Genomic DNA, 27,932 nt, shown 5'->3' with positions numbered 1-27,932 from the left:
TTGTGTGTTTCTGTCATTAGAATGAGGCCTCCCAGAGGTGGTGTGCCCCGTGTTCCCTCCTGTTGCTGCCTGGTGTCAGGATCGGCCCTGCTGGCCTCCCCTCCCCGGTCCTGTCCACTCCCCCCGTCACCGTCCCGCTGCTGCGGGAGTGCATCGTTGGGTCGTGCAGCCCACACCCCTGGTGAGGAGTGTCACGCGGTCTGGCCACGTGCTCAGACTACCAGAGCCGCGCGTGCATGCTGGGGAGATAGCGGAGATGACGCAGCTGTCCTGACTCTCCCTGATCTTCACTGGTTTGAGTGTCTGTTGCTGGTTCTATGTGGCTGTCCCCTCCCACATTCCTGGCGCGTGGATTACTTGGAATCCTTCTGTAGGGAGCACCATCACCCTTGTTGCCCACGTACCCCTGCGTAGTGGCGCACCTGGTTGTGTCCTGCTGGGTCCTGGACTCCACTTCTTCTTCTGGCTGCCGGGGCGCCTCACATTTGCCTGCACATTCGTTCTCTTTTTTTTTTTTTTTTTAAGGTTTTATTTATTTATATGACAGGCAGAGATCACAAGTAGGCAGAGAGGCAGAGAGAGAGAGAGGGGGAAGCAGGCTCCCCACCGAGCAGAGAGCCCGATGCGGGGCTGATCCCAGGACCCTGGGATCATGGCGAGAGCCAAAGGCAGAGACTCAACCTGCTGAGCCCCCCAGGTGCCCCTGTCCATGTATTCTTTTTTTTTTTTTTTTTAAAGATTTTACCCATTTGTTTGACAGAGAGAGAAATCACAAGTAGGCAGAGAGGCAGGCAGAGAGAGGGGGAAGCAGGCTCCCCGCTGAGCAGAGAGCCTGACGCAGGGCTTGATCCCAGGACCCTGAGATCATGACCCGAGCCGAAGGCAGAGGCTTAACCTGCTGAGCCACCCAGGCGCCCCGTCCATGTATTCTTGAGGCACGCCTCTGTTCTGTGGTTTGGGGCTTTTTATTTTTTTATTTTTATTTTTTAGCAGGCACTTTCGTACTTCCTGGTCCTGTAAGGTGCTCCAGCCTCATCTTGAGTTTCCCAGTCCCAGCCCTGGAATTAGCTGTTTCTCTAAGGAGCCAGGTTCCTTTTACTGGAGAGAGTGTTAGAAACCACGGTCAGGTACAGATGCTCCTTGCTGCTGGGTGTTCGTGCTTCTAGCTCTCTCAGTGGCTGAGCCAGGAGGGAGGTGTATGCCTGACACCCTCCTCGCCCACACACGCATCTGGATTGATTTCTCTACGTGTGTGCTTTAAAACAGAGAACGTGAGTCCACGCTGACCTGTCTGGCCCCAGGCTAGTCCCCTTTCCTCTTTGGTAACACCGTCCTCCTATGGTGAGAAGCCTGTCCCTCACTCTTGGTGTGTTTATTTGTTGGGCCCTAGTGTGTGTGCACAGTGCCTTCGGGATTGTGCCGTCGCGCGCACTGAACGTACGGCTGCAGCGCAGCGTGTGTGTGTAGTGTTTCTGTCTTTGGTCTGTGCTACCCCGTCGGGACAGGGTTTGCCAGGGTGACAAGCCGGCCCGTCGGCGGGATGCTGCACAGAATGCAGCTGGGCTGTGTCTTCCAGGCTGCGGTCCCTCTCGGGATTCCCGGCGTCCTGGCCGGAAAGTCACTCTCCGTGGAGTGCGGTTCTGTGGGTTTGGACCCACACAGAGTCGTGTTTCCACTGCCGCAGAGCAGCACAGAACAGTTCCCGAGAGCTGCTCCTTCATCATCAGCCCCAGATCCTGGCCACCCAGTCTGTTCTCTGTGCAGTGATAATTCTGCCTTTTCCAGAATATTCTGTGAATGGAAACAAGCTGTGTAAGCTTCTAGACTTAGCAGAATGCATTCTGGTTCACCCCCGTTTGACGGGTGTCAGAACTTAACCTCTTTCTCTGGCCAAGCGGTGTCCGTTATGCAGAAGAGCCCCCGTTTGCCGGTGCAGCCAGTCCTCAGAGGGCAGCTGTCGTTTCCAGAATGGCGGGGAGTGAGGCAGCCCTCTCTTGCCCTCGTTTCGCAGGAAGGCTTCACCAACGACCAGTACCAGGAGCTGACCGAGCCGTCCTCACTCAGCTATGTCACCCGCTCAGAGAACAGCATCTTTTTCGAGGTTGACGGACCCTACCTTGCCATGATCCTTCCAGCCTCCAAGGAGGAAGGCAAGAAACTGAAGAAGAGGTAGGAATCCCGTAGCCTTCGTGTTTGGGAAGAAAATGAACAGACGAGACCTAACCCATCCAGGAAGTGGACCAGGAGGCCAGATGGGAATAGTAGTTTTTTGACCTTTTTGATTCAGTTTGGAAACATAATCCTGCCCCCTCTGCTCCCCACCTGTTAGATTCTGGTTCCACAGGCCGCAGGCCCTTTTGTCATTCTTCTGTCGGAAGTAGGAGCCTCGGGGTAGAGAGATGTTGGCCGCCCGACGGAGGCCAGAGGGGAAGGTCGGACGGAGGGCCGGGGGCACGCAGCCAGCCTCCCGGGCTCCCGTTCACTGCCGTGCCCGCCCGTGATTGTAGGTATGCGGTCTTCAATGAGGACGGCTCCCTGGCTGAGCTAAAGGGCTTCGAGATCAAACGCCGAGGGGAGCTGCAGCTGATTAAGATCTTCCAGTCCTCGGTGTTCGAGGCCTTCCTCAAGGGCAGCACGCTAGAGGAAGTGTACAGCTCTGTCGCCAAGGTGGCCGATTACTGGCTGGACGTGCTGTACAGTAAGGTAAGGCCACCCTCCTCTTCCCTGTGCTGCAGGGGACCCTCGTGTCCCTGGGCTCCTGGAGAGCAGGGTGGGTCCGGGCTGACTCTGACAAGAGCCTGGGATTCCCCTGGCTCTGGTGCCTCCCGGAATCCCTGTCAGTGGGAGCCCCGTGTCCAGTGATGGAACGCTTTGAAGAAAAATGGCGCAGTAAAAGCAGCCGTAGGACAGCGTGCTAGTGGTCACGTCACCTTTGCTTCTCGCAATCCTTGTAGTCCCTGTAAGTGAGTGTGCGGTTTCCGCGGTTTGGACAGCAGTGCCGGCTTCCCTCTAACGGTGCCTTCTCACGGATGGCGTCGTTCTCTGGCTGTTGCTCCTCAGTCTGTATCTCATCGTGTTTGCGCTACTTAGCTCACACGACTGTCCGCTGCCGTCGGGTATCAGTTAGGTGTGTGGTTTCCGCAGCTGTAATGTCGCCTCGAACACTTGTACGGGTGCTCTTCCCTCCTCTCTTGTGGTATTTGCTAAGAGGAGGCTTTCTGAGTCTAAGAAATACTGGAATATTCTGGAACATTCTTCTGTCTTCCTTGGCTCTGTGGGCTGCTGTAGCTTGGCGTGTTGTCTTGTTCTGTAGTGTTGACCCACACGTGAGAGTAAGCACCAAGAGAGAAAAACACACAAAACAGGAGCCAAGCAAATCTTATAAGATGTCGGGGGCGTGAGGTCAGGGGTGTGTGTGCGTGGGAGCCTATAGGGCTGTTTGCTCCTGACTTCTCACTGCTGAGGAATGCCTCGGCTCCTCACTCGGTCCGTGGCTCTCCAGCTTACATTGTCTCTCTCTTTCCTCGCTCCTCCTTTCCCTGATTTTCTCTTCCTTTAGGAGAAAAATCGCCAGTTCTGTCTTTTCCCTTTTTCTCCAGCTTTGGTACTAATAGCTCATAAAACATTTCTTAACGTCCTCTACATAGTTTAATGACATGGCAGTTAGGGTTTTGCATTTGGATTTGTAAGTGTTCCTGTTTGCTGGTGTGACGCAGCCCCGTCGCACGGCTGGAGAAAGTCGAGTGACCGGGAGGGCTGTTGCCCATGAGCCTTGGGGAGCGCTGCTTGCCTTCTGCGCCACGTTGTGCCCATTGCCTCTCTTCAGGCGGCTAACATGCCCGACTCTGAGCTGTTCGAGCTGATCTCGGAGAACCGCTCCATGTCTCGGAAGCTGGAAGATTATGGGGAGCAGAAGTCCACGTCCATCAGCACAGCCAAACGCCTGGCTGAGTTCCTGGGAGACCAGATGGTGCGGGACGCGGGCCTGAGCTGCCGCTACATCATCTCCCGGAAGCCCGAGGGCTCTCCTGTCACAGAGAGGTGAGGGTTGCCGCGCTTAAGGCCTCAGATGCTCGGCTTGGAAGCTTGAGTCTGTTGTGGAATGTCTGTCCCTTCGTAGCCAGCTGAGCTTCCTTGGAAAGGGCAGGAAGGGGCACCTGAGGGGCTCGGTCAGTGAAGCCTCTGCCTTTGGCTCAGGTCATGATCCCAGGGTCCTAGGATCGAGCCCCACATTGGGCTCCCTGGTCGGTGGGGAGCCTGCTTCTCCCTCTGCCTCTGCTGCTCCGCCTGCTTGTGCTCTCTTTCTGTCAAATAAATAAATGAAAAAATCTTAAAAAAAAATTACATACAGAGTAAAGAATTCTTCTATATCCATAAGAAAAAGACGACAGGAAAAGTAGGCAACGGGTAAGAACAGGCAGCTCACAAGTGAAGAACATGATGGTCAGTACGTGGAAGGATGTTTAAACCCACCGTAATCGGGAAGTGTGGGTTTTAGAAGCATCTACTGGTTGGAAAGAAAGAGCGACGATAGCAGTTTTCATGCCTGTAGACAGGCATGTGGGTGACGGTCACTTCAGAGCAGAGCCAGAGCAGAGCAGTGCTGATTCCCGTCACAGGGGAGCACGTTTGGGGATGTGCCCTGCCACACTGCCCCCGTGTTCACCTTGAGTTTAAGAGCAGATGTTGGGAATGCCGTAGTGTCCTTCGGTCAGAAGATGGGCAGGTGTGTTTTTACGCGGTGAAAGGCGGTGTAGGCGTTGGAGTGACTGGCTGGCAGCCGCGCGCTGTGCTGTGGGGTCCCGCTCCTGCACGGCGTCACACTCCCGCCTGTACCACGCTGACACACACGGGCGCCACTCGTCTTGTTCCGGATACGTACGGGCGGGAGTAGTAGAGAAGCCTGCGTGGGATCAGTCAACACCCAAATAGGGATCTCGTGCATCTCTACCTGAGGACGGTCGGGAGAGCTGCACGGGACTTCATCCTTCTGGTTTCTCTCACAGAAAGTGGCCGGGCGTGAAGTTGGAGAGGACTAGGTGGTGTGTGCACTGGTGTTGGTAGTGTTCTTTCTAAGTGTCTTTACGTTCACGATATTCACGTTAACAAATATCTCCTCCGGTGAGAGGACGTTGACGGCTGCGCTGCCGCTTGGCTCGTGCTGCGGAGCTTCTTCTTTGAGGAGAGCAGATGGAGTCTTCCTGTATCTGACTCGATGAGTGACATCTTTGAGAGGTCTCGGTGCGCGTACACACGCGAATATGTGATTTACGCAGCTCTGCAAACCATGGCCAAACAACACAGACCAAATGGTGCCTGGTGGGGGGAGCGTGCGTTTGCCCACGAGATTTTAATACAGTGATGCATCGTGTAGCTAATAAATCTGTTAAACATTACATATTAGCTGTACTTTATACGAAGGGACGTCCTGAAGTAAAAGCACGGTAACCGACGAGGTTCTAGGCCCTTATTTCCATGTGGAGTGCGTGTACGTTGGCGAGCACTGTGACAGGAGTCGAGGATATTCTTGTGTTGGTGACTTCTGTGCCTCTCTTCACCCAGGGCCATCCCACTTGCCATTTTCCAGGCAGAGCCCACGGTGAGGAAGCACTTCCTCCGGAAGTGGCTTAAGAGCTCTTCCCTCCAAGACTTCGACATCCGGACGGTGAGTGCTGACTTTGTTCCTCTGAGATGTTTAGAAGGAAGCGTCGGCAGCAGAGCATCCCTGACTCAGGTCGGCATTTTGTCTGCAGTCTTTGGTCTTGTCATCCTCCCCTGATACGTAAGGGGCGAGGAGCTTGTTACACTTTAGGAAAGCTCGGTGCTGGGGAGGGCCTGGACCCTGGCGCAGCGTTCTTGGGCTGGCTCAGCCCTGCCAAGTCTGGGATCCGGGGAGTCATTTAAGTGCTCTGTGGAATGGGTTTCCCTCTCTGTGAAATGGGTACGTTTTGTCCCAGAATTTCGAGGCGGGTGAAGCGGACATAGGAAGCATTCAGCGCGGTGCTCGGTGTGGAGTGAACACGGCGCTGCTGCTGCTCTTCTCTCTCTCACGCCCTGTCGCTGTCCCCTTCCCGCCGCCCAGATCCTGGACTGGGACTACTACATCGAGCGCCTGGGGAGCGCCATCCAGAAGATCATCACAATCCCTGCGGCTCTGCAGCAGGTGAGGCCTGCCGGCGCAGACAGGGCGCCACGGGGCTCCGTGGCCCCGGAACCCCGGACCTGGCCTGTGCTAGCCATTCGGACGGGTGATCCGTGCCCCTCTGTGTAGGTGAAGAACCCAGTACCACGTGTCAAGCACCCCGACTGGCTGCACAAGAAACTTCTGGAGAAGAACGATGTCTGCAAGCAGAAGAAGATCAGTGAGCTCTTCGTCCTCGAGGGCAGGAGACAGGTAGTGCGCCCGGGCCGGTGGGGCCCTGCTGCTGCCTTTCATGGGTCTCGGGTGTTTCTTTTCTTTGTAAAAAGGTGCGCCTGGCAGTCGAGTCTTCATTTTCTGCTGGGGGTCTTCTGGGATTGGATGCACTGAGCCGTCCGTGAGGGAGACAGACTGTCTTCTTTGTGACGGTGCTCATTGGATTCAGGGACTCTGTGAATCACTGTGCCAGAGTTTCGTTTTCTAAACCAGAAAATAAAAACCCGTAGAAAATACTGAAGGGTATATTGAAGGGCTTATCTAAAATCAGAAGAGCTAAAAGAAAATTCTCCAGTGCTGAAAATATTTTTAAAGATTTTATCATTTATTTGGCAGAGAGACCGCGAGAGAGGGAGCACAAGCAGGGGATGGTGGGAGCCCGTTGCGGGACTCGATCCCAGGACCCTGAGATCATGACCCGAGCCTAAGGCAGATGTTTAAAGGCTGAGCCACCCAGGTGACCCTGGAATTAGAAATATTTAATGAGTACTGATCCTTGGGGCACCTGGGTGGCTCAGTGGGTTAAAGCCTCTGCCTTTGGCTCGGGTCATGATCCCAGGGTCCTGGGATCAAGCCCCACATCGGGCTCTCTGCTCAGCGAGGAGCCTGCTTCCCCCTCTCTCTCTGCCTGCCTCTCTGCCTACTTGTGATCTTTGTCTATTAAATAAATAAATAAAAACTTAAAAAGAAAAGAAAAGAGAGTACTGATTCTATCAAAATTTGTGGTATGCAGCGAAAGAACACTTACATGCACGGTGTCTGTTTGCAAAGATGTTAGCAAAGAAAAACAAGTAGGAGATCAAATAAGCTTTCAGCTAAAGAGTCGTAGCACCATACTGAGCTGCGGAGGGAGAAAGACAGAAGTCATAAAAGGCAAGAGCAAGAATGAGGGAAATAAACAGTAAATCCCAAACCTTAGTCTTTGAAAAGACGTAGGAAATAGACAAATCTTTGTCAAGATAGATGAATCTTCTGGCTTTATTTTATTTTACTTTATTTTTATTTACTTCATTTTTAAGATTTGAATGCGTGGGAAGAGCAGGTTGCCGTGGGATGTGTGCCGTGGGACCCCAGCACCGCAGCTTACGGGAGGGTGCACGTTTGAGGGCATGCCGCAGAAGCACAAGCACACAGTGTACGGGGAGTGACAGGCACTGTGCTGGGAACTGGGGGCCTGAGGGAGACAGAAGGGACCTGTGCTTTGCGATATTTTATTTCTTACAAAAAGGGGAGAGCCTTGGAGCAAACGTGGAAAGATGTAAGTGTTTGCTTCGTAGTCATGCTTGAGTGATGTTTTGTTCTATCTTCACTCTTTGGTTTTGTTTTGGTTTGGTTTGGTTTTTTGTTTTTTTTTTTTTAAGATTTTATTTATTTGACTGACAGATCACAAGTAGACAGAGAGGCAGGCGGGTTGGGGGGAGCAGGATTCCCGCCAAGCAGAGAGCCCGATGCGGGGCTCGATCCCATCCCAGGACCCTGGGATCATGACCTGAGCCGAAGGCAGAGGCAATAACCCACTGAGCCACCCAGGCGCCCCTCTATCTTCGCTCTTTGAAATTGAAAGTAGATTGGTCAGTGCGCACTCTGGTGTACAATTGTGTTTTATCCCGTTCAGTTGACACTGTTCGGTTGACATATGGTATACCTCTCAAGGTGGAATTACCTGAGAGATCGTGGCATTTTAAGTCTCCTTTGGGTCTCTGCAGGTGGGCACGGCACAGGCTCCAGAAGGCATGCAGAGCCTTGGTGCTCCCGACATGGAGGATTTTGGTCTGGTGAAGCCACCACACTCGGCAGTCCCTGTTGCCACTAAGAGGAAGCGCGTCCTCTGGGAGAGCCAGGAGGAGTCGCAGGACCTGGAGCCCACGGTGCCCTGGCAGGAAATCTTGGGGCAGCCCCCGGCCCTTGGAACCACCCAGGTAGGAAGCTTCGGAGCCCGGAGTGGCCAGGGGAGGAGGGGACAAGGGCAGCGGATGGGCCCGCGCGGTGGCTCGCCGTGTCCCGTGGAGTCTGCTAAGCAGCTTGGGGACCCCAGGATGGATGGGTCTTGATCTCTGAGGGGGTCAGGAGGAGATGTCCAGTCCTTAGAAGAGATACCTGGGCTTGGAAGCCACGTGACATAGTCGCTGAGGAGGGCGTTTCTGTTTTACCGCGTGCTCCTCGGTTGCGTTTCTTCTGTCCTCTCCTGCCCTGTCGCACCGTCTGTCCTAGGAAGAGTGGCTGGTCTGGCTCCGCTTCCACAAGAAGAAGTGGCAGCTGCAGGCCCGGCAGCGCCTGGCGCGCAAGAAGAGGCGGCGTCTGGAGGTGGCAGAGGGCGAACCTGGGCCCGGGGCCGTCCGGGACAGGCCCGCCACCGGCTTGGGGAGCTTCTTGCGCAGGACCGCCCGCAGCATCCTGGACCTTCCGTGGCAGATCGTGCAGGTGTGGACCGCGATCGGTGGGAGTGAGGTGCCTCCGAGGGCAGCAGCGCAGCCGGTGGGAAGGTCCTGGGGACCCTCCGATGGTCTGGCATGGAGGGAAGGGATGGGCCTTTGCTGGCGAGCGCTTCCCGCGACAAGGCGACGCACGCTGCTGCATGCTCCCTGCCTTTCAGATCAGTGAAACCAGCCAGGCGGGCCTGTTCAGGCTGTGGGCGGTCATCGGCAGCGATTTGTACTGCATCAGGCTGACCATTCCCCGCGTGTTCTACGTCAACCAGCGGGTGGCTAAAGCCGAGGAGGGGCCTTCCTATCGCAAGGTACGGGGCCGCAGGTGTTGGTGGTCTGCTGCCCGCTCGGCCTCTCACGTGGTCTCCACCCCGATGGAGGGGCCCCATAAAGAAGGGGGTCCGCAGATATAAAGCCTAATGAGCCAGGTGACCGTCAGTGAGACCCGTGTCTCCCGAGAGCCCTCCTGGGGTGCTGTAAGAATTGGAACAGTGTCTATGGACTGCTCCGTGAGCAGAGCTGCCGTGCTGTCCTGGTGCGCCCTCCTCTTGTGTCTCATGTCCATGGCACAGGGGAGGGCCTAGGTGGACACTGGTCCGGGGCTCTTCTGATGGAAACAGCTTTGCTGGGATAGAGCTCACGTGCCACATGATTCACTCATTTAAAACGTACATTTCAGTGGCTTTCGTGTGTATCGGTCACGCAGCCTCTGCTACAGTCTGCCTTAAACGTTTTTATGACCCTCGGAAGACACCCAGACCTGTAGCCGCATCTCCCCTCCCTCAGCCCTCAGTAACCGCTGGTAGCTGTTCTGCCCCTGCGTCAGCCTGTTGCGGACGTTTCCTGTAAATGGCAGCCGCGTGACTTCGTTCCACTCAGAGCTCCTTTGCGGAGGCTGTCCGTGCTCATCTCTCGGTTGGGGGCCCACAAGCTGTTGTGTAGTTGAGGAGATGAGATGTGTGTGTGACTGGGAACTAGATCGCAGAGGCTTCCTGGAGGAAGCGAGGCTCGGCTCTGACGAGAGGACTCAGCAGGGTGTGGACCCCGAGGGCAGCAGACACCAGGTGATCCGGAGTCCCTGTCGCCTCCTTGGATGCGGTGGGCACGGTAGCTTCGAAGGAGAACATCTTCTGGGGATCGTTTCCTGTTCGGTGCCGTCTCCTGCTCCCCTCTGCAGGGTTCCCCCACACTCTGTGGCTCCCCCAGACCAGTGCTCTGACCAGGAAGAGGTGGTTCCCCTCAGGTTAAACCCAGAAGACAGCAGGACGGGAAACCAGGCGCACCTGCCGCCCCTGCCGTCGGCGAGCTCTGCTGCTCAGGAGCCCTAGGCTGCTGCTCGAAGTCACAGCCGAGCTTTCCGTTTGCCTCGAGAGGAGAGATGGGCTCTAGCGGGTTCACTCAGTGGCTGTGGGACTATTCCAGTGACGCGTGTCGTGTTGAACGGACATCACCCCTTAGCTGCATGATGAGTGCATCGCCCTGTTGTCACCAGGTCAGCCGTGCTCTCCCGCGCTCCAATGTGGTCTACAACCTTTATGAGTACTCGGTGCCCGAGGACATGTACCAGGAGCACATCAACGAGATCAACACTGAGCTTTCGGCCCCAGACATTGAGGGCGTGTATGAGACTCAGGTAACTATTCTCCCGGCTCAGCTGAGCAAGGATCCAGCTGGGTGGGGTGGAGGAGAGCAGACTCCGTGTGGGATGCACAGGCAAGCTCAACCGTGGGCCCCCTCCGAGACCGTGAACTTCAGCAGTGCGTCTGCTGAAGACACACGGCGGCCCTCACGCTGCCTGTCGCCCCTGCCGTCTAGGTCCCGTTACTGTTCCGGGCCCTGGTGCAGCTGGGCTGTGTGTGTGTGGTCAATAAACAGCTGGTGAGGCACCTGTCGGGCTGGGAGGCCGAAACCTTTGCTCTTGAGCACCTGGAAATGCGCTCTCTGGCCCAGTTCAGCTACCTGGAGCCAGGTATGACGTGTGCCGGCTGCCCCGGCCTGGCCCAGCCTCCAGCACGCCTCGGGCTGACGGCCGTGTCCTCCCTGCAGGCAGCATCCGCCACCTCTACCTGTACCACCACGCGCAGGGCCACAAAGCCCTCTTCGGCTTGTTCGTGCCCTCCCAGCGCAGAGCGTCTGTGTTCGTGTTGGACACCGTAAGTTCCTGGGAAGGGGAGGTCAAGCCTTTGCCGTCCGTGCCTGTGGCGGAGGGGGCCCTGCCACCCGCACCTGCAGAGAGGCCTCACGCGGCCTCTGTCGGTCTAGGTGCGAAGCAACCAGATGCCCAGCCTCGGCGCTCTATACTCAGCTGAGCACAGCCTCATGGTGGAGAAAGTGGGTCCTGAGCTCCTGCCTCCCCCCAAACACACTTTCGAGGTTCGGGCTGAGACCGACATGAAGACGGTCTGCAGGGCCATCCAGCGCATCCTGCTGGCCTACAAGGTGAGTGCGGTCGGGCCTGAGTGTGCGCGCCCCTCCTCCAGCCTGGGCCCCTCCCAGCCGCTTTCTTCCCCAATGTCCAGGAGGAGCGCCGTGGGCCCACACTCATCGCCGTTCAGTCCAACTGGGAGCTGAAGAGGCTGGCTGGCGAGGTTCCCGTCCTGGAGGAGTTCCCGCTGGTGCCTGTCCACGTGGCCGATAGGATCAGCTACGGCGTCCTGGACTGGCAGCGCCTTGGGGCCCGGCGCATGATTCGTCACTACCTCAACCTGGACACCTGTCTGTCGCAGGCCTTCGAGATGAGCAGGTGAGCGGAGAGCAGGCGCTTTCTCTGTGCTCCCGTGCTCTGGCCTCTTCCCCGTTTGCCTGTCCACTTCCTGGGGCTGACCCCATGCCCCCGTGCAGGTACTTCCACATCCCCATTGGTAATCTGCCCGAGGACATCTCCACCTTCGGCTCCGACCTCTTCTTTGCCCGCCACCTCCAGCGCCACAGCCACCTGCTCTGGCTGTCCCCTACGTCACGCCCTGACCTGGGCGGCAAGGAGGCCGATGACAATCGCCTCGTCATGGAGTTCGATGACCAGGCCAGCGTGGAGATCAACTGCCCGGGCTGCTACTCCACGGGTGGGTGCTTGAGGCCCACGGGGTCCCCGCCTGCTGGTGCTTCTGCCGTTTCTTGCCATTCCGTGGTGGCGGGAACGCCGAACGGTGGGTGCTTCACGCTTGGCTGTGCCAGCGTGGGAACGGAGCCTGCGGGAGCCTCCGGGGCTGTGGGACGAGTGAGGGGGGGCTCCGCCATCTGCTTGGTGGCCGTCTTGCCGGCCGGCCCTGGCTGCCGCGAGGAGCAGTGTGTTGTCTGAGCCCGGGCTTGCTACGGCCGGGCCGCAGACTCTAGAGCGAGGTTGCACAGGGTGCGGTTTCTCTGCGCGCAGTGTGTGTGGAGCTGGACCTGCAGAACTTGGCTGTCAACACCATCCTGCAGTCCCACCACATCAATGACGCGGAAGGGGCCGACAGCGCGGGCGTCAGCTTCGATGTGATGCAGCAGGCCTCCCTGGAGGACATGATCACCGGCAATCAGGCCGCCGGCGCCCTGGCCAGCTACGACGAGACCGCGCTCTGCTCCGGCACCTTCAGGTACCTGGGAGCCTGCGGCCCTGAGAACCTCGCCTTGACCGCTTTTGTCCCGTCCTCTCCCTAGGCAGAAGAGCTGAGTCTGGAATCCAGAAGGAACATGAGAAGCTTTTGTATCCTCTGCCCTTATTTTGGAAACCTAAGAGCTAACACGCTGTCACTGGGGCTTTTTTCTGCCGTGGGCGGCAGAGCCGGAACCCCACGTGGATCCCGGCTCTCTCCGCTGTTTGCTGGGCTTTGCTGCCCTCGGGGCGCTGTGCTCTGGCCTCCCCCCGTGCCTGGAGGCTTGCCGTAGGTGCTGAGTGCAGAGGGAGGCCCGAGAGTGCAGAGGAGGGCCCGGCAGTGAGTTTGGACAGTGAGGAGGGAGGAGGCGAAGGTGACAGAATGGGGGAAGCTGGTGCTGGCGACCGTGGGGACATTGGCGCCTTTCTTCCAGGATCCTGAAGAGCATGGTGGTGGGCTGGGTGAAGGAGATCACACAGTACCGCAACGTCTACGCTGACAACCAGGTGATGCACTTCTACCGCTGGCTGCGGGCCCCGTCCTCGCTGCTCCACGACCCGGCTCTGCACCGCACGCTCCACAGCATGATGAAGAAGCTGTTTCTGCAGTGAGTGCTGCCGGGCCGAGCCCTCAGTCCCCCGAGCCAGAGAGGCGCTCAGCCAGCGCGGCTGGAATCTGGAGCTCACTTCCGGGCTGATAGGCCGGGGTGGTAAAGGTCCTGGCGGGCTTAGTGCTGTCGCCCTCTGTGCGGCGTCCTACCAAGCTGGGCTGTGTGTCAGTCCGTCTGTCTCCTTCTGGCACAAGTCGTCGTGCCTTGTGTGTGCTGTGTTGCCCCTCTCGCTACCAGTGGACCTCGGAGGCCCACGTGTGCTTGTGTCATGCTAGTGGGCGCTCGGGCTCAGGCTGCTGGAGATCACCAAGAAGAACGGCTTTGTTCCCAAGGTCATGCAAATGTATCTGCGGAATGACCTTCAGCAAGCAGAACTGACGCAAGGTTGATAGTGTAACTAGACAGGACGCTGCTGATCTGATGGCTAGTGACAGTTGACCAGCTGACCGTACTCCGGCAGCGACGGGACGTGTGTCCCCGGCCCACTGACACGGGAAAGTGCTATCTGGATGTACTCGTTGCCTGCAATCCTCATCGTAAATGATTCTGAACTTTCTTTTCAGGTCCTTTTCCCCTTTCTCTATAGTTCTGTTGATTTTTTACTCACTGATTTCTAGGAGTTCTTTCTACATAAAAGTTAGCCATTTTTGTGTGATCTAAGTAGTATGTTTTCTCCTGTCTGATTATCTGTGGTTTTGTTTGTGGTGGGTTTTGCCCTGCAGAAATCTTCATTCGCTTTTGCTTCTGGATTTCAAGCGTATTTAGGATAGCTTTTTAGCTTGGGAATCAGCGTGTTGCTCATGGTGTCTCGCGGTTTCTCTGCGGCGCTGTGACCAGTGGTTCTAACCTTGGTCTGCAGGCTCATCGCTGAGTTCAAGCGCTTGGGGTCATCTGTCGTCTACGCCAACTTCAACCGCATCATCCTCTGCACGAAGAAGCGGCGGATTGAAGACGCCCTGGCCTACGTGGAGTACATCACCAACAGGTGCTCACGGCGCCAGAATCCTGCTCCCCTCACGTTCTTCTCTGAGACCGTTTGGCTTCCGCTGAGGGACGTTCCTGTCGGGAGCTCGTAGCACAGATCTGTTCGTAATGAACGCTTTCTACCGTTGCATAGCCTCAAGAAGCCTTTCATTTACTTTCTTTTTTGAAAGATATTCGTGCTAGTGTAGAATTATAGGTGCATCTTTTTTGAAAGTTTTTAAAATTTATCTCTTTATTTCTTTTTGGGTAATTTCCTTCGTCATGTCTTTAAACTCGCTCATCATCTCCCGCAGGGTTCGGCCTGCCGCTGGTCCCATCCTGCGGCCTTCTCGCGGCGAGAGGCCTGGTGGGGTCTTATGCATTCCTAGGGCCTGTGCAGCACATTCTGTGTTTGTTCTAGTTTGTGACTACATTGAGCTCAGGTTTAATAACCTTTTATGTGGCCTGTTCTGCCCACGGTCACACTCGTGTCAGCTCTGATTTGTGTTCGCTGGGTAGGTTTTTCTCCCGATTCCATGTCGTGATTTTCTGCTCCTTGGCAGAGCTGCTGATAGCGATTAGACGCCAGCAGCTGCGAATCTGTGCGGACGCCCTGTGTGTTGGGTGCTCTTGCGTTTCGTTCTTCTGCGAATACTCCAGAGCTTTGTTACTAGGAAACAAACCGAACCTTCCGGGCACTTCTTGAGATTCGGAGGCAGAGTCAGAGCCGTGTTTAGTCGAGAGCTCGTTACTCCTCTGTTGAGGCAAGACTGTTGCGAGCACAGCCCCGATGCTTCGTGACTTACGTGGCTTACGTGGCTCTCAGACAGTGGTGGCAGCAGGCGCTCGGTCGTCCTCGTCCCGGCTTCGTGTTGTTTGCACGCCCGTGCTGCACGCTCTGCTCCACGTGCTTAGGGCACGCCCGGGGAGGCCCCGGTGTCTTCTGAAGCTCTCACGTCTCTGCTCCCCTCGAGCACCAGTTCCTGCCACTCCCTCCTGGTTGGTGTAGAAGTGTCATCCGCGGTGTGTTTGTGCTGTTCTCTAAAAAGTGTGAGGGGTCACATAATCTGAATCCACTTTAAGTTCATTTTTAGGTGGAGGATGAGCACGTATGAAAATAAAAAGGAAAGTGGAGAAATAGAAACTGTTGATGGCGCTGAAGCAGCTTCTGTTTTGCTTCTTTTTAGCATTCATTCCAAAGAGCTCTTCCATTCCCTGACGATTTCTTTCTCTCGGTCCTGGGAATTTCTTCTCTGGATGGATCCCTCCAACTATGGTGGAATCAAAGGCAGTGTTCCGTCTCGTATTCACTGTGGACAGGTAAGACCCGCCCATCTTGGAGCGCTGAGGCTGGGCTCTGAAATGACTTGGGTCCGTATTTGTCCCTTTGCACACATTTGGCGATTGCGGGCTGCGGGCCTGGTGTGGCTCCAGGCTGCATCTTGCAGCAGCACACAGCAGAGCACGCTGCTTCTGCGGGGTCTGGGGGAGAAGGGAGGAGCAGGTAGGCAGGTGGAGAACACACAGCCCAGCCGCGGGAAGGACTCAGATGAACACAAAGCAGGGTAGGGGCCGAGAGCAGCCGTGGGGCAGGGGCTGGTTCAGATGGGAAGGTTGTAGGGGCTGTAAGGAGGGGACAGGTGAGCCGGGCCAGGGGCTAGTGTCAGGTGGCCGTGACCCCGGGGCAGGGCTGGAGCGGCGCCCACAGGTGCAGCGCAGAGCAGCTAGGACCAGGCCACTTGGGACCAAAGGCCAAGTTGGAGATTTGGCTTTTTTTTTTTTTTTTTAAAGATTTTATTTATTTATTTGACAGACAGAGATCACAAGTAGACAGAGAGGCAGGCAGAGAGAGAGGGAGGAAGCAGGCTCCCCACTGAGCAGAGAGCCCGATGCGGGGCTCGATCCCAGGACCCTGGGATCAGGACCTGAGCGGAAGGCAGAGGCTTAACCCACGGAACCACCCAGGTGCCCTGGAGATTTGGCTTTTAGTGATAGAGCAATTCTGAGCGGGGACGTGTCAGGGCCTGACTTCCACTAGGGCCCCGTGTTGTGGACAGCACTGTAGAAGGGCAGGATGCAGTCAGGGAGACGGACTCGGGTGCGTTTTGAAGGTGGAGGGAACAGGCCAGTGGGATGGATGTAGGTGACACCCGGGGGTGTGGGCGGCACCCAGGCGTGTGAAGCCAGGTGTCTGGTAGAAGATGGATGGGGAGGAGAGCAAGTGCGGCTGAGGGAAGCCGTGCTTGGCCGGGTGTGTGGTGTGCACAAGGTCCGCCTGCCCTCCGGACTGAGCATGGCTGGGGAAGCAGGGCCTGTGGGCAGGAGGTGTGCGGAGACATCGTAGCTGGACTGACAGAAGGCAGTGGTGGTTGCTGCTCTAGGGACACGGGGGCTGTCAGCCTGCGCACGCTGGGGTGACGGGCCCCCTTGAGAGGGGATCTGGTCACATGGGAGAGATCTGCAGTAGCGCTGTGTGGACTGGGGTCACCAGCCCGGGAGATCTGGGATTCACACAAGAGAACTAGCCACCCGAGGTCACCGCTTGTGATCTTCCTGCCCTGGGAGGAGGGAGTTGAAGAATCTTGAAGTGAATTATCTGGAGGAACAAAGAGAGTCCCCATCACCCTGGGTGGCGTGCTTCTGCCCTAAGGGACCTCCTCCTCAGAGCCGTCCTGCGGGAATCCTGTCAGGCCCAGGGACGCGGGGGACCGGGTGAGCCTCACGGGACAGAAGGGTCGGGAGAGCCAGGTGGGGAATGACCCGGCTTCCTGCTGCTGGGGCTGGGACACAGCTGGGGCTGGGGCTGCGTCACAGCAGGGGTCCCCAGAAGAGGGCAGAGACGAGGAGGAGGAGGAGGAGGAGGAGGAGGAGGAGGAGGAGGCAGAAGAGGAGGAGCGGGAAGGTGCGCCGGAGCCTGACGTGGCGGACAAGCTGGAAAACAACTGGAACATCGTGCAGTTCCTGCCGCAGGCGGCCTCGTGCCAGAGCTCCTTCCTCATGATCGTGTCCGGTGAGCCGCCCGCCGGCCCGCGGCCCCGGTGTGCGTGGGGGCGGGGGGGACCTGTGCCCCGGCGGCACGGAGGGTCAGCCGCGCCCCGGCCTCCCCGCTGTGCGTCTGCGCGTGCCCCGAGGTCTGCCCTTCCCCTCCGGAGCAGACACGGCGGCTGGCGCCGTCCAGAAGGTGCGCGCATGCAGGGCTCCGGCTCTGGGTGTGTGGCAGGCGGTTCTCCAGTCTCCCCAGCCGAGCGCGGGTCGGCCGGGGCAGCGGCCTGACCGTCAAGGCCGCTCTGTCCGCGCAGCATACATCGTGGCCGTGTACCACAGCATGAAGGAGGAGCTGCGGCGCGGTGCCCCGGGAGGCACGCCCCTCAGACGCCGGGGGCCCAGCCAGCTGTCCCAGGACGCCCCGGCGGCCGGCGCCCTGCCCGGTGAGCACGCCCCCGCCGTGTCCCAGGGTCCCCTGGGGCCCCCCCCGCCGCTCCTGCCTTCCGCGCCTCGTCACAGCACAGGGGGACTCAGCGGCCTCCCTGCTCTCCCAGGAATGATCACCTTCTCACAAGACTACGTGGCCAACGAGCTCACGCAGAGCTTCTTCAGCATCACTCAGAAGATTCAGAAGAAGGTCACGGGCTCGCGGAGCTCCGCCGAGCCCTCCAGCATGTTCCCGCTGCTCCCGGGCTCCCACCTGCTGCTCAACAACCCCGCGCTCGAGTTCGTCAAATACGTGTGCAAGGTGAGGCTGCAACCCACGCCTGCGGGGCGGGGCACCCACGCTAGTGTGTGCTGGGGCCCAAGGGGTCCGTGGGGCGGGGCAGGGGGGCAGCTTCGTGCGTGGGGTGGTGGTGGGAGGGCATCCTCGTGCACAGGTGGCTCCGGGGCACGGGGTTGTCCTGGTGTGCAGGGCTGGGTGGGGAGGTGGCTGGGGCGGGAGGGCGGTCTCATGTGCGGGGTGGGGGTGGGGAGGTCATCCTTGTGGGGAGGGGTCGTCCATGTGCGCAAGGCGAGGGCGGGAGGGTGATTTTGTGGGTGGGGGGGGCGTGCACTCGTGTGCGGGGGAGGCATAGTTGCCTGCAGGGCATACTCAGGTGACTCCATCATCACTTGCTGCCCCTTCTGTGCAGCTACTGTGGGAGGCATTGGGGGTGAGAAGGGGATAAGACAGGAGAGACCCCTATCCTCAAGGAGCCTGTGCTCCAGTGAGGGGGACAAGTCAGTGAAGGGTAGGTGGGCTTGCAGGAGCAGGGCAGGGCCAGTGAGGAAGATGGGCACCCTGGTGAGACCCCACTGACCTGCAGGGTCTGGCCAGGTGCACCCCAGGGAGAAGGTCCATGCAAAGGCCCTGGGGTAGGAGGATCTGGGGGTGCTGGCGAGAGGCACGTGTGGCATGGTGAAACGGCGGGTGTGTGCGATCTGGTGGCTGGTGGGAGCCGGAACACACTGTGATGCACGTGGTGGTGGGGTGGAGCTTGCTGGCTGCTTCATGCCTCTCTCGGAAAGGCAGGCCGAGCCCGCCCTGGGATCGTATTACTGGATGGCCCCCGCGCAGGCGTCACCTCTGCCGGAGAGAGGCTTTGCTGCGGGTCAGGTTACCTTCCCGCAAACTGCCTTTCCGGGCCGGGCTCAGGTGACTGCTGCCGCCGCCCAAGGAGTAGCTCAGTATGCCGTCTGACCACTGTCGTGGACTGCACAATTTTCAACATCTGGATAACTTCCCTACAGGGAGATCTCACCATTGTTCACATGTGGCGTGTGAGTTTTGGCAGAGACTCACAGTGCCATGTCTCCGGCACAGTCGGGATGCAGAACGTTTTACTGTCCTGCGAACAGGGCACCTGCCTTGGCACGCGCCGATCTGTCTGTTCCATCTGTCCCGTGTCCCTGTGCTTCCTGACAGGCACACGCAGGTCACTCTGGGGTGTGGTTGTGGGAACCTCACAGAGTGCTGAAGCCGCTAACGGCGGGGTTCAAACAGGCACCACGGGGGTCAGCCGCGCCTGCCCTGCCCTGACCTGGAGCCGCCCGTCTGGCCCTGCACGGTCATGTCCCTTTCTGTCTGGCTTCTTTGACTCGGCGGAAGGGGTCCGTGCTCCTTCCCCGTTGCTGCCCGTTCCGGTGCTCTCTGTCCCGCCCTGCGGCTGAGAGGCGTCCCGTCGTGCGGAGGAGCCGGGGTTGGTCTTGTAGTGGTTGAAGTACATCTGGGATTTTATTGTTGGATTTTTAAGACTGGGGTTGCTATAAACATTCATTTCTTTTTTCTTTAAAGATTTTATTTGAGAGAGAGCTAGGTAGAGAGAGCACGAGCAGGGAGGAGAGGGAGGAGCAGGGAGCTCCACACGGGGCTCGATCCCAGGACCACAGCCTGAGCCAAAGGCGGACGCTTCACCCACTGAGCCACCCAGGCGCCCCTGCTCTAAACATTCTCATATGGGTTTTTGTGTGAGCGTGCGTTTCATTTTATTGAAACTTTCATTTTATGGGGTAAAGATGGAGGAGGGGGATTGCTGGGTCTTACCCTAATGCGAACTTCTAAAGTGGCTGGTCCGGTTTGCATTCCCGCTGGCGGCCTATGGCCAGAGGCCAGCTGCTCCAGGTGCCTCCCAGAACTCGGGCATTTTCAGAAGTTGAGCTTTGCAGATAGGTGAGTCGTGGTATCTCATTATGTTTTTAATTTGTATTTCCCCAGTACTAATGGTGCTGAGTGTTTTTCACATGGTGGTTTTTTGTCCATACATCTTTGGTGAAATGTCTAAATGTTTTGCCCATTATTAAAAATGACGTAATTTTTTTTGAGGTCATGTTTCTTATTTTTGAGGGTTTTTGTAATCAAAAGATTATTTGAGAGTGGGGTGGGGTGGATATGAGCAGGGGGAGGGGGAGAGGGAGAAGCAGACTCCCCGCTGAGCAGGGAGCCTGATGCAGGGCTTGATCCCAGGACCTTGGGACCATGACCTGTGTCAAAGGAGATGCGTAACTGACTGAGCCACACAGGTGCACCCTTATTTTTTAGTTCTAAGAGTTCTTCATATATTTTTTTCCAAACTTTGGTTTACTTTTTCAAAATTCTCCTAACAGTAATTTTTCGGTGAGTGGATCTTAACTTTAATTCATCAAAAAATTTTTTTCTCGGGCTCCTGGGTGGCTCAGTGGGTTAAGCCTCTGCCTTCAGCTTAGGTCACGATCCCAGAGTCCTGGGACCAAGTCCCGCATCAGCTTCCTGCTCAGCGGGGAGTCTGCTTCTCTGCCCCTCCCCTGGCTTGTGCACTTTCTCTCTCTCCCTCTCGCTCACTCTCTCTAAGTAAATAAATAAAATCTTTTAAAAAGTTTTTTCTTCTTAGAGGGGTGGGGCAGAGGGAGGTGGAGAGAGAGAGAATCTTAAGCAGGGCCTGGAGCCGGACACGGGTCTGGACTTCACAACCCTGAGATCATGACCTGAGCCGAAATCAGGAGTCGGAAGGTTAACTGACTGAGCCACCCAGACACCCCTTAGTTTATTGACTTTTTTTAATAGGGTGAGCTCTTACTGTCCTATATAAGGGTGGGAGGAGGGGCAGAGGGTGGGTCTTCAAGCAGAGCACAGAGCCCGATTTGGGCGGGTAGGAGGGAGCAGCTGGATCCCCCGACCCACGAGATCGCCACCTGGGCCAAAAGCAAGGGTCGGAGGCTTCACGGACTGAGCTACCTGGGCGCCCTCGAGTTAATTTTTATGCGGTGTGCATGTTTCAGGTCGAGGTTGGTATTTCTGTGTCAGTGTGTCTAATGATCCCAGTACTCCTGATCTGAAAAGACTGGCCTCTCTGCATCGGATAGTCTTGGTGTCTCTGTCAAAGCTTACCTGGCCGTGTACACGTACGGGTCTTCTTCCGGATCCCCATCCATCTCACGGTTTTCTAACCCACATCGTCTTGATTTACACAACTTTATCAGTAAGTCTTGAAAACCAGACAGGGTGAATGTTTCAACTTTTTTTTTTTTTTTTCAAAATCGCTCTGGCTAGTCCATCTAGTTCCTTTGCTTCCCATATAAATGTTTGAATCGGTGTATTGGTTCCCTACCCAGAGGGAAAAAATCCTTTTAGAATGTTGGTTGGAGTCATTTTAATCTAGATAATTTTAGGGAGGGTTAACATCTGCGTGCTGAGACTCTTAGCCCATGAACCCCTGTATCTTCCCGCTTCTCTGGGTCAGGTTCCGTTTCTCCAGCAGTGCGTTGGGGTTTTCGGCGTATAAATGCCGCACACGTTCACACCTAAGGTTTTCAGGTCGTTTGGTGCTATTGTGACGGTACTGACTCTTTTAAACTTCAGTTTCCGTTTCTTCAGTGCTACTGTGTAGACACACACACACAACATTTGTATACAGAGCTGTCTTCTGTATGACATCTTTTGTATCCATTCACTTATCAGAGGATAAGTGAATGGAAGTGAATATCACTTGGGCTGCTGCCGTAATTGGCAACTGTAAATGCCGTAGTAAACGTAGTGACAATGCAGTAGTAAATGTAGTGATAATGCCGTAGTAAATGTAGGGCTGCACAGGTCTTTTTCAATGAGTGTTTTCTTTTTCTTTTATCTTCTTTTAGTGTTCTCTTTTCTTTTTTTTTAAAGCAAATACCCAGTAGTGGAAGTACTGAACCTTAGGGCAGCTCTATTTCTAACTCACTGAGGACCCTCCACACTGTTTCCACAGCGGCTGCACCAGCATGCGCTCCCACCAACGGTGCATGAGGGCTCCCTTTTCTCTACCTCCTCCCCCCTCCCTTGTGTTTTTTATTTTAGCCGTTCTGACAGGTGTGAGGTGGTCCCTCGTTGTGGTTTTGCTTTGCATTTCCCTGATCACGGGTGATGTTGGGCGTCTTCTTGTGTGTCTGTTGGCCGTCTAGATACGGCACTGATTTTTATTTTTATTTATTTATTTATTTTAAAGATTTGATTTATTTATTTGACACAGACAGGGATCACAAGTAGGCAGAGAAGCAGGCAGGGGTTGGGGGGGAAGCAGGCTCCCCGCCGAGCAGAGAGCCCGATGTGGGGCTCGATCCCAGGACCCTGAGATCATGACCCGAGCCGAAGGGAGAGGCTTTAACCCACTGAGCCACCCAGGCGCCCCAACGGCCCTGATTTTTAAATATTGATCCAGCCTTGCGTTCCTGAGATCTGAAGTTACCGCAGAGAGCACGCCCGACCAGTAAGTCCCACATGGTCAGGATGAGCTGTCCTTTGTATGTATCAGTGGGTTCAATTTATTGGTGTTTTATTGGGAATTTTGAGTCCACATGAAGGCTGTCGGTCTGCTGTTTTCTTTACTGTCTTTGGTTTCAGGGTGATGTTAGCCTCATAAAATGAGTTTAAATGTGTTTTCCCTTTTGTGTTTCCCAGAAGATACTATGTAGAATATTCTTTCCTAAATGACTAGTGAAATTGACTAGTGAAATCTCTTTTCTTTCTTTTTTTTTCTCTTTAATTCAATCCAGTTTTTTCATCAGAACTTTGTAGTCTGTAGGTCTTTTAAGCCTAACAGGTTGTCGTTGTATGTACTTGCAAATTTACCTCCTTGCCATAATCTACTTGTCTTGCTGGATAGGGTGGTGGGCTTCAAATTTGACTATAACTCGTTCTCTCAAAAATGTCTTCCAAGCGGTTTTGGTTTTGTGGTGTGGGAGAGGTCTCCAGAGATGTCGGTCCTGTCCTTTCCTCTCCTATCGGGATAGGGCTTTACACACTTCCCCCATGGTCTGCAGGCACCACGGGAGCCAGGCGTCCCAGCGTCAGCTGCACGGGCTCTAGTGGGAGGCTAAAGAGGCTTCTCTAGGCGGCGGGCGTGGGAGCACCCCAGCAGCGGGCTCGAAAGTCTCGTCGATTTAGGACGACGGTCAGTGAGGAGGAAGGAGTCAGTAAGGAGGACGGGAGGGCGTGTCGGTGTGCCCCAGAGTCCTCTGGAGCTGACAGAAACCGTGAGCCTTGGGATTGGGGCAGGGCCTCTGCACGCAGGGCCCCACACCGAGGATCCAACGGTGTGGCTGCCGCGACTCCCCTCCTCTGACGCTCCCCACGGGATAAAGGAGGGGCGAGGGGGTGCTGAGGAACTGCAGCTCCGAGTCCCCCACACGCTTGCCCAGTCCTGACAGCAGGGAGGCCCAGGGACCATCCCTGACTCGGGCTCCATTCTCTGAAGGTGCTGTCTCTGGACACGAACATCACAAACCAGGTGAACAAGCTGAACCGAGACCTGCTTCGTCTCGTGGATGTGGGCGAGTTCTCGGAGGAGGCCCAGTTCCGAGACCCCTGCCGCTCCTACGTGCTCCCGGAGGTCATCTGCCGCAGCTGTAACTTCTGCCGGGACCTGGACCTGTGCAAGGAGTCCTCCTTCTCTCAGGTGGGCAGCGGCCGCGTCCTTGCCGTCGGTCAGGACGGGAGATGCTCCGGCACCCCCTCACGAGCGCCCCTGCGAGTTGTGATGTAAGAGGCCCTGGCTACCATGTACCAGAACAGTGTCCTTGTAAACACACCTGGCGGTGGCGGTGCTCCGGGCCCACAGCGCCCCTGCGTGCACCGTGTGATCCCTCCCTGGCCCCGGGGAAGGCTGAGCAGAGGGCCGCACAGAGAGCTGACCCGGCCCTCTCCTCCTTTGCCTAGGACGGGGCCGTGCTGCCGCAGTGGCTCTGCTCCAACTGTCAGGTTGCCTACGACACCTCCGTCATCGAGACGGCTCTGGTGCAAGCTCTGCAGAAGAAGCTGATGGCCTTCACTCTGCAGGACCTGGTGAGCGGCGTGCCTGGCCCTGGGGCGGCCCTCCACCGGGCAGAGCCCTTCTGGATCAGCGATTGGCACCCAGGAGAAGCTCCGGGTGTGCACGCCTCTCAAATCGCGACCTGGTCCTCTGACGTGACCACCCCGTGGTTCAGGCAGTGACCTCTTGACTACGTACACGTCTCTGGGGTTCCTACAGGGCAGGGCTGGCCTCATGGACCTTTCGTTGTAGCAAGAGGGGATAGACAGTGAGCGAGATGAGAGTGTGTAAGTCACGGAGAGTGTAAGGAGAATGGACGGGGAAGAGGAAGAAACAGGGAAGTTTTCGGTGTTGGATGGAGGGATAGTCCCACCGACCGGGGACATCTGAGCAGCGATCTGAGGGGGCGTCCTGGAATGCGGAGACCCGAGGACGGAGCAGGGGTGAGGAGACACCAGGACGCGGAGTCAAGGGTGCAGTGCTCCCACTGAGGGGGTTACGAAGCAGCTGGCACGTTTGCATAAATGCTCTCGCAAAGTCTCGCATTTTATTCATGGTTGAGCTGAAGGTCAGGGCCGTGGAGGGCAGGGAGGGCCTGTCGAGTGAATGTGCCGAGCAACTGGCCACTGCTGGCGGCGACTGGCCTGGGCCGGGGACCTCCTCACCAGGGCTGCTCCTCGTTGCAGGTGTGCTTGAAGTGCCGGGGGGTGAAGGAGACCAACATGCCTGTGTACTGCAGCTGCGCGGGGTCCTTCGCCCTCACCATCCGCACCAAGGTGGGGCTCCCACAGCCGGCCGACCCTGCTGCCTTCCCCGTCTGCCCACACCCGCTTCTCCACCGACGCGCCGGGGCCTGCTCTGCGGCCAGGGCTCACTGTGACTGCTCATTTCTGCAGGTCTTCATGGAGCAGATTGGAATCTTCCAGAACATTGCCCAGCACTATGGCATGTCATACCTCATGGAGACCCTGGAGTGGTTGCTACAGAAGAACCCTCAGCTGGGCCAGTAGCGGACTCGAGCAGCGTCCCCATTCCGGCCCTGACCTCCCAAGCTTGTGACCATGTCCAGGATGGAGCACCAAGGAACACCAGCCGCAGGGAGCTTCGGGGAGCAGGTCACGGGGCCCAGTAGAGGCCTGAACCAGCCGGAGCAGGAAGCGTCTCCACATCTGGGTTCCTTGGGCCTCGGCTGTGGTCAGGGCAGCCCACTCTGGGCCTGAACAGTGTTTGCAGGGCGGGGCCCTAGGACTGTGTCTTGCTGACTGAACAGCCTCCCGGCCGTCCTGTCCTTCCTCTGCTGCCCGGGGGGGGGTCTCCTGTCTGGGCAGAGTCCCTGCGGGTAGCCTGGTGGGAGTTTGCGGCCCCGGTTTTTGATCACCTGTTACCGCAGAAAACATGCCTGATAGCTTGACGCCAGCAGGATTTGGGTCATTTCCCGGGAATCCGGTGCCCCGTGGGACCTGGGCATCTTTCACACGATGAGTTCCTGCGACTTGGGCTTCTCGTCTGGAGACTTCCTAGTCACAATAGGGTCTACAGGGGCCGGGGCTCATGTGACAATAGTCCCCTTGTGTGCAGCAGCGAGACTGGAATCCGGGCTGTGGCGCCCCTGCCCCCCGACGCGCCCGTGCCGTGAGGAGGGCCCCGCAGCGGCAGGGAGCCTGAGCGGGGGACGGTGCACACCATCTATCAGTACTTCCACATCGCGCTTTAGGGCCCGGGTTTGGGAAAATCATTTCTTCACGTGCAAGATTTTTGGATTTTCCCTTCAGCTCTGAGGGGTCCACGTCTTGGGACAGTTGGACGCAGCGGCAGCGGCAGCGGCGTCGGAGTTGCGTGGTCCTGCTCTGCCGTCACCCTGGTGCCTGCCCGACCTCCCCAGGCCAAGCGGGGCACGCCGGCCCTGGGCCTGCCGCCCTCCCCTGCCTGTGGCAGAGCGGCTGGGTCAGGGCCGTGGCCTCCTCAATGTTGGACGCTTGCACCGGCGTGTTCGGAGCTGAGCGAGGCCGCGGATGTGGGGCCTGACGCTCGGCGCTCCGTGCGGGTGGGGCTGGGCAAGGGGGAGGCCCAGGCCACGGGGCCTGCCTTCCAGTGGCCTCGGGAAGACCGCTGGGCCACTGCTTCCGCTCTTCTGTCGGTGGCCCCGGAGGACCAACCTCACACTTGGCTTCTGACTAAATGACACTGGGAGCAGAAAAGGAACGGCCGAGTCGGGGAGGCGACAGGCAGGCTCACTGAATCCTATGCACAGACCCCAAATGGGCAGCCTCAGGGGAGCCCTGGGCCACTGCTCTGGAGCCTGGCTTAAATTCATCCTTTTTGCCAAACTTCTCAGTATTACACTGTGAACTTCATTTTATTCTTTGAGTTTTACATTTCTTGAAATTTTTATGGGTACACGTGCAAGGTGTCTCAGTCTGTACACGAATGGGAGGAGGGGCAGCGGACATCGGTCTAGCCGAGTGCGTTGGCCCCTGGGTACTGCGCTTTGGGTGTGTCTAGGCCCCACGGCCACGGGAAACCCGACACTGGCTGGAACGTGGACAGAGCCTGCATCAGCCCCCAGATGGAGATCAAATCAAATTAGGGCTGGGTGGGGGAGGAGGGGGCTAACTAGGCTTCCTGGAAGCAGAGCCAGAGAAGCCCCAGCGCGGGGTGGGGGTGGGGCGGAGGGCCTGCACACTGCCCCCCCTCGCGTCCCTGCAGCAGGGCGGCTCCCGCAGAGGCCAGCTTAGGGCCCGGGACATTTGGGGCTGCTGAGGGCCCCAGGGTGACTCTCCTGCTTGAGAATGAGAAACCTGAACCCCTGGCCGTGGTCCTCGAGCTGCAGTCCAGCCCCAACTCGAAAAGCCAGTTTCTCCAAAACTAGAGCTGGATGTCAGCAAGCCAGACCCAGGATGCTGCAGGCACTGGGTGACTGGGCTCCTGCCCTGAGGATTAGAAGGGTCTGGACGGGGGGTTAGGTGGGGGCTTCTCAGGTGTGTGTGACTGCTGGCCCAGGTGGGTGTGGGCAGGTGGGAGGGCTGGCTCCGGCCACCTGCCAGTGTCACTTGGACTTGGGGACTTCGGGGCCTGGGCGGGGTCTGAGCTCTCACTGGACCTTGGGAGCGATGGGATCCCAGCCGAGGTGATCTGTGCGAAGCACGCTCATGCTGCCTCAGACCTGTTTGCCATCCCCGTTGCTAGGGAAACCGCTGTCCAGCCAAGTTCTGGCAGCCCCTCAAGGAGGGGGGTGTGCTGGCCAGACAGGCACCAGGCAGAGTCGCTGAATGTAATGACCGCTGTGGCATCCGGGTGTGCTAACCAATTATCTGCAGGCCAGACCCGCTGCTGCCGGCCTGTGCGTCTCCTCAACCTGGCCCTGCCTTGTCCGTCCCCCTTGCAGCATTAATTCCTGCCCTTCCCGCGGCCCTGTTGTAAGTGGGGCCTGGGGCGCTTGCACAAGTATTTGGAGCAAGAACCAGTGTTTTCCTTAGTGGGACTCTCATCAGCTACTGCCTGGCTCCCCTCCTCCTCCAGAGTCCCCATCCTGTCCCATATTTTGAGGTCTGGGTCTGGGGTGACACGCCCACCTCAGAAAGCTGGTAGGCAAGCTAACTGCGGAGTGGGTGCTGGGCGCAGTTGAGTTCCTCCTGCCCACACCACCTGCCCCTGCCCACGCCACCTCCCCACGGTCGGATGTCGCCTTGACCTGGCTGGATGTAGGGGTAGATGTGCCCGTGCACTCTGCACCCAAGCTGGTTAGAGGGGAGTCAGGACCAAGGGTGCCCACGGCTCCCACACGCAAGGACCCTCCCCTAAGTGTTTCTCTTCAGGGCCTCAAGATACTTTTCCTGAAAAACAAGGCCCGAAAGTCTGGTCACAGGTTTATTGGATTCTGGATGTGTGGCTTCTTGGCTACGAAGCAAGCAAAGGGTCTGGGCAGGGAGGGCTGAGAAGCCTGGGAGGGAGGTCAGCTGGGGACAAAGGGCAGTTTGACCCACGCCACCCCGGCCCCGGGCAAGTTGGGGGGCCAGGCACGTGGTGTCGGCCCACTGCACAGGGGTCTTGTGGTTCCCAGTCTCACAGTGTCGAGGTGTGAGGGCAGGGCCCCAGGCACAGCGTGCAGGTCTCCGTGGGCTGCCGGGGGAGCGGGGCCTGGGTCTCTTGGGACCACAGACTTCAGGGCCCTGCCAGGCAGAGCCTTCGACGCAGCATCATGGAAGGTACGTGGTGGGC

At 57.3% G+C, this 27,932-nt stretch overlaps 1 protein-coding gene across 4 annotated transcripts in view; it reads left to right on the top strand.

Moving 5' to 3' along the window:
- The window catches only part of POLE (DNA polymerase epsilon, catalytic subunit), a 52,598-nt gene extending 26,530 nt beyond the window's left edge, over positions 1-26,068 (top strand). The window contains exons 24-49 of one of the 4 annotated variants that reach the window (XM_080820912.1): positions 2,012-2,169; positions 2,508-2,703; positions 3,827-4,041; positions 5,563-5,665; positions 6,083-6,163; positions 6,272-6,394; positions 8,122-8,334; positions 8,627-8,836; positions 9,009-9,152; positions 10,334-10,474; positions 10,657-10,810; positions 10,888-10,994; positions 11,104-11,280; positions 11,361-11,584; positions 11,683-11,903; positions 12,212-12,416; positions 12,850-13,023; positions 13,886-14,011; positions 15,177-15,309; positions 16,807-16,999; positions 17,289-17,417; positions 17,529-17,722; positions 23,160-23,360; positions 23,621-23,746; positions 24,401-24,490; positions 24,611-26,068. In XM_080820912.1, coding sequence (XP_080677038.1) covers positions 2,012-2,169; positions 2,508-2,703; positions 3,827-4,041; positions 5,563-5,665; positions 6,083-6,163; positions 6,272-6,394; positions 8,122-8,334; positions 8,627-8,836; positions 9,009-9,152; positions 10,334-10,474; positions 10,657-10,810; positions 10,888-10,994; positions 11,104-11,280; positions 11,361-11,584; positions 11,683-11,903; positions 12,212-12,416; positions 12,850-13,023; positions 13,886-14,011; positions 15,177-15,309; positions 16,807-16,999; positions 17,289-17,417; positions 17,529-17,722; positions 23,160-23,360; positions 23,621-23,746; positions 24,401-24,490; positions 24,611-24,724 — 4,152 coding nt within the window. In that variant the 3' untranslated portion in view covers positions 24,725-26,068. Of the gene's footprint in view, positions 1-2,011; positions 2,170-2,507; positions 2,704-3,826; positions 4,042-5,562; positions 5,666-6,082; positions 6,164-6,271; positions 6,395-8,121; positions 8,335-8,626; positions 8,837-9,008; positions 9,153-10,333; positions 10,475-10,656; positions 10,811-10,887; positions 10,995-11,103; positions 11,281-11,360; positions 11,585-11,682; positions 11,988-12,211; positions 12,417-12,849; positions 13,024-13,885; positions 14,012-15,176; positions 15,310-16,803; positions 17,000-17,288; positions 17,418-17,528; positions 17,723-23,159; positions 23,361-23,620; positions 23,747-24,400; positions 24,491-24,610 lie in introns of all 4 variants that reach the window. The other 3 variants (XM_080820911.1, XM_080820910.1, XM_080820909.1) reach the window with 3 other exon arrangements.
- Positions 26,069-27,932: the final 1,864 nt, after the last annotated feature.

This window comes from Martes martes (assembly GCF_963455335.1).
Source record: "Martes martes genome assembly, chromosome: 13".
Lineage (NCBI taxonomy): Eukaryota > Metazoa > Chordata > Mammalia > Carnivora > Mustelidae > Martes > Martes martes.
The sequence above is the reverse complement of the archived record's forward strand: the minus strand, read 5'-3'. Positions and strand labels throughout refer to the sequence as shown.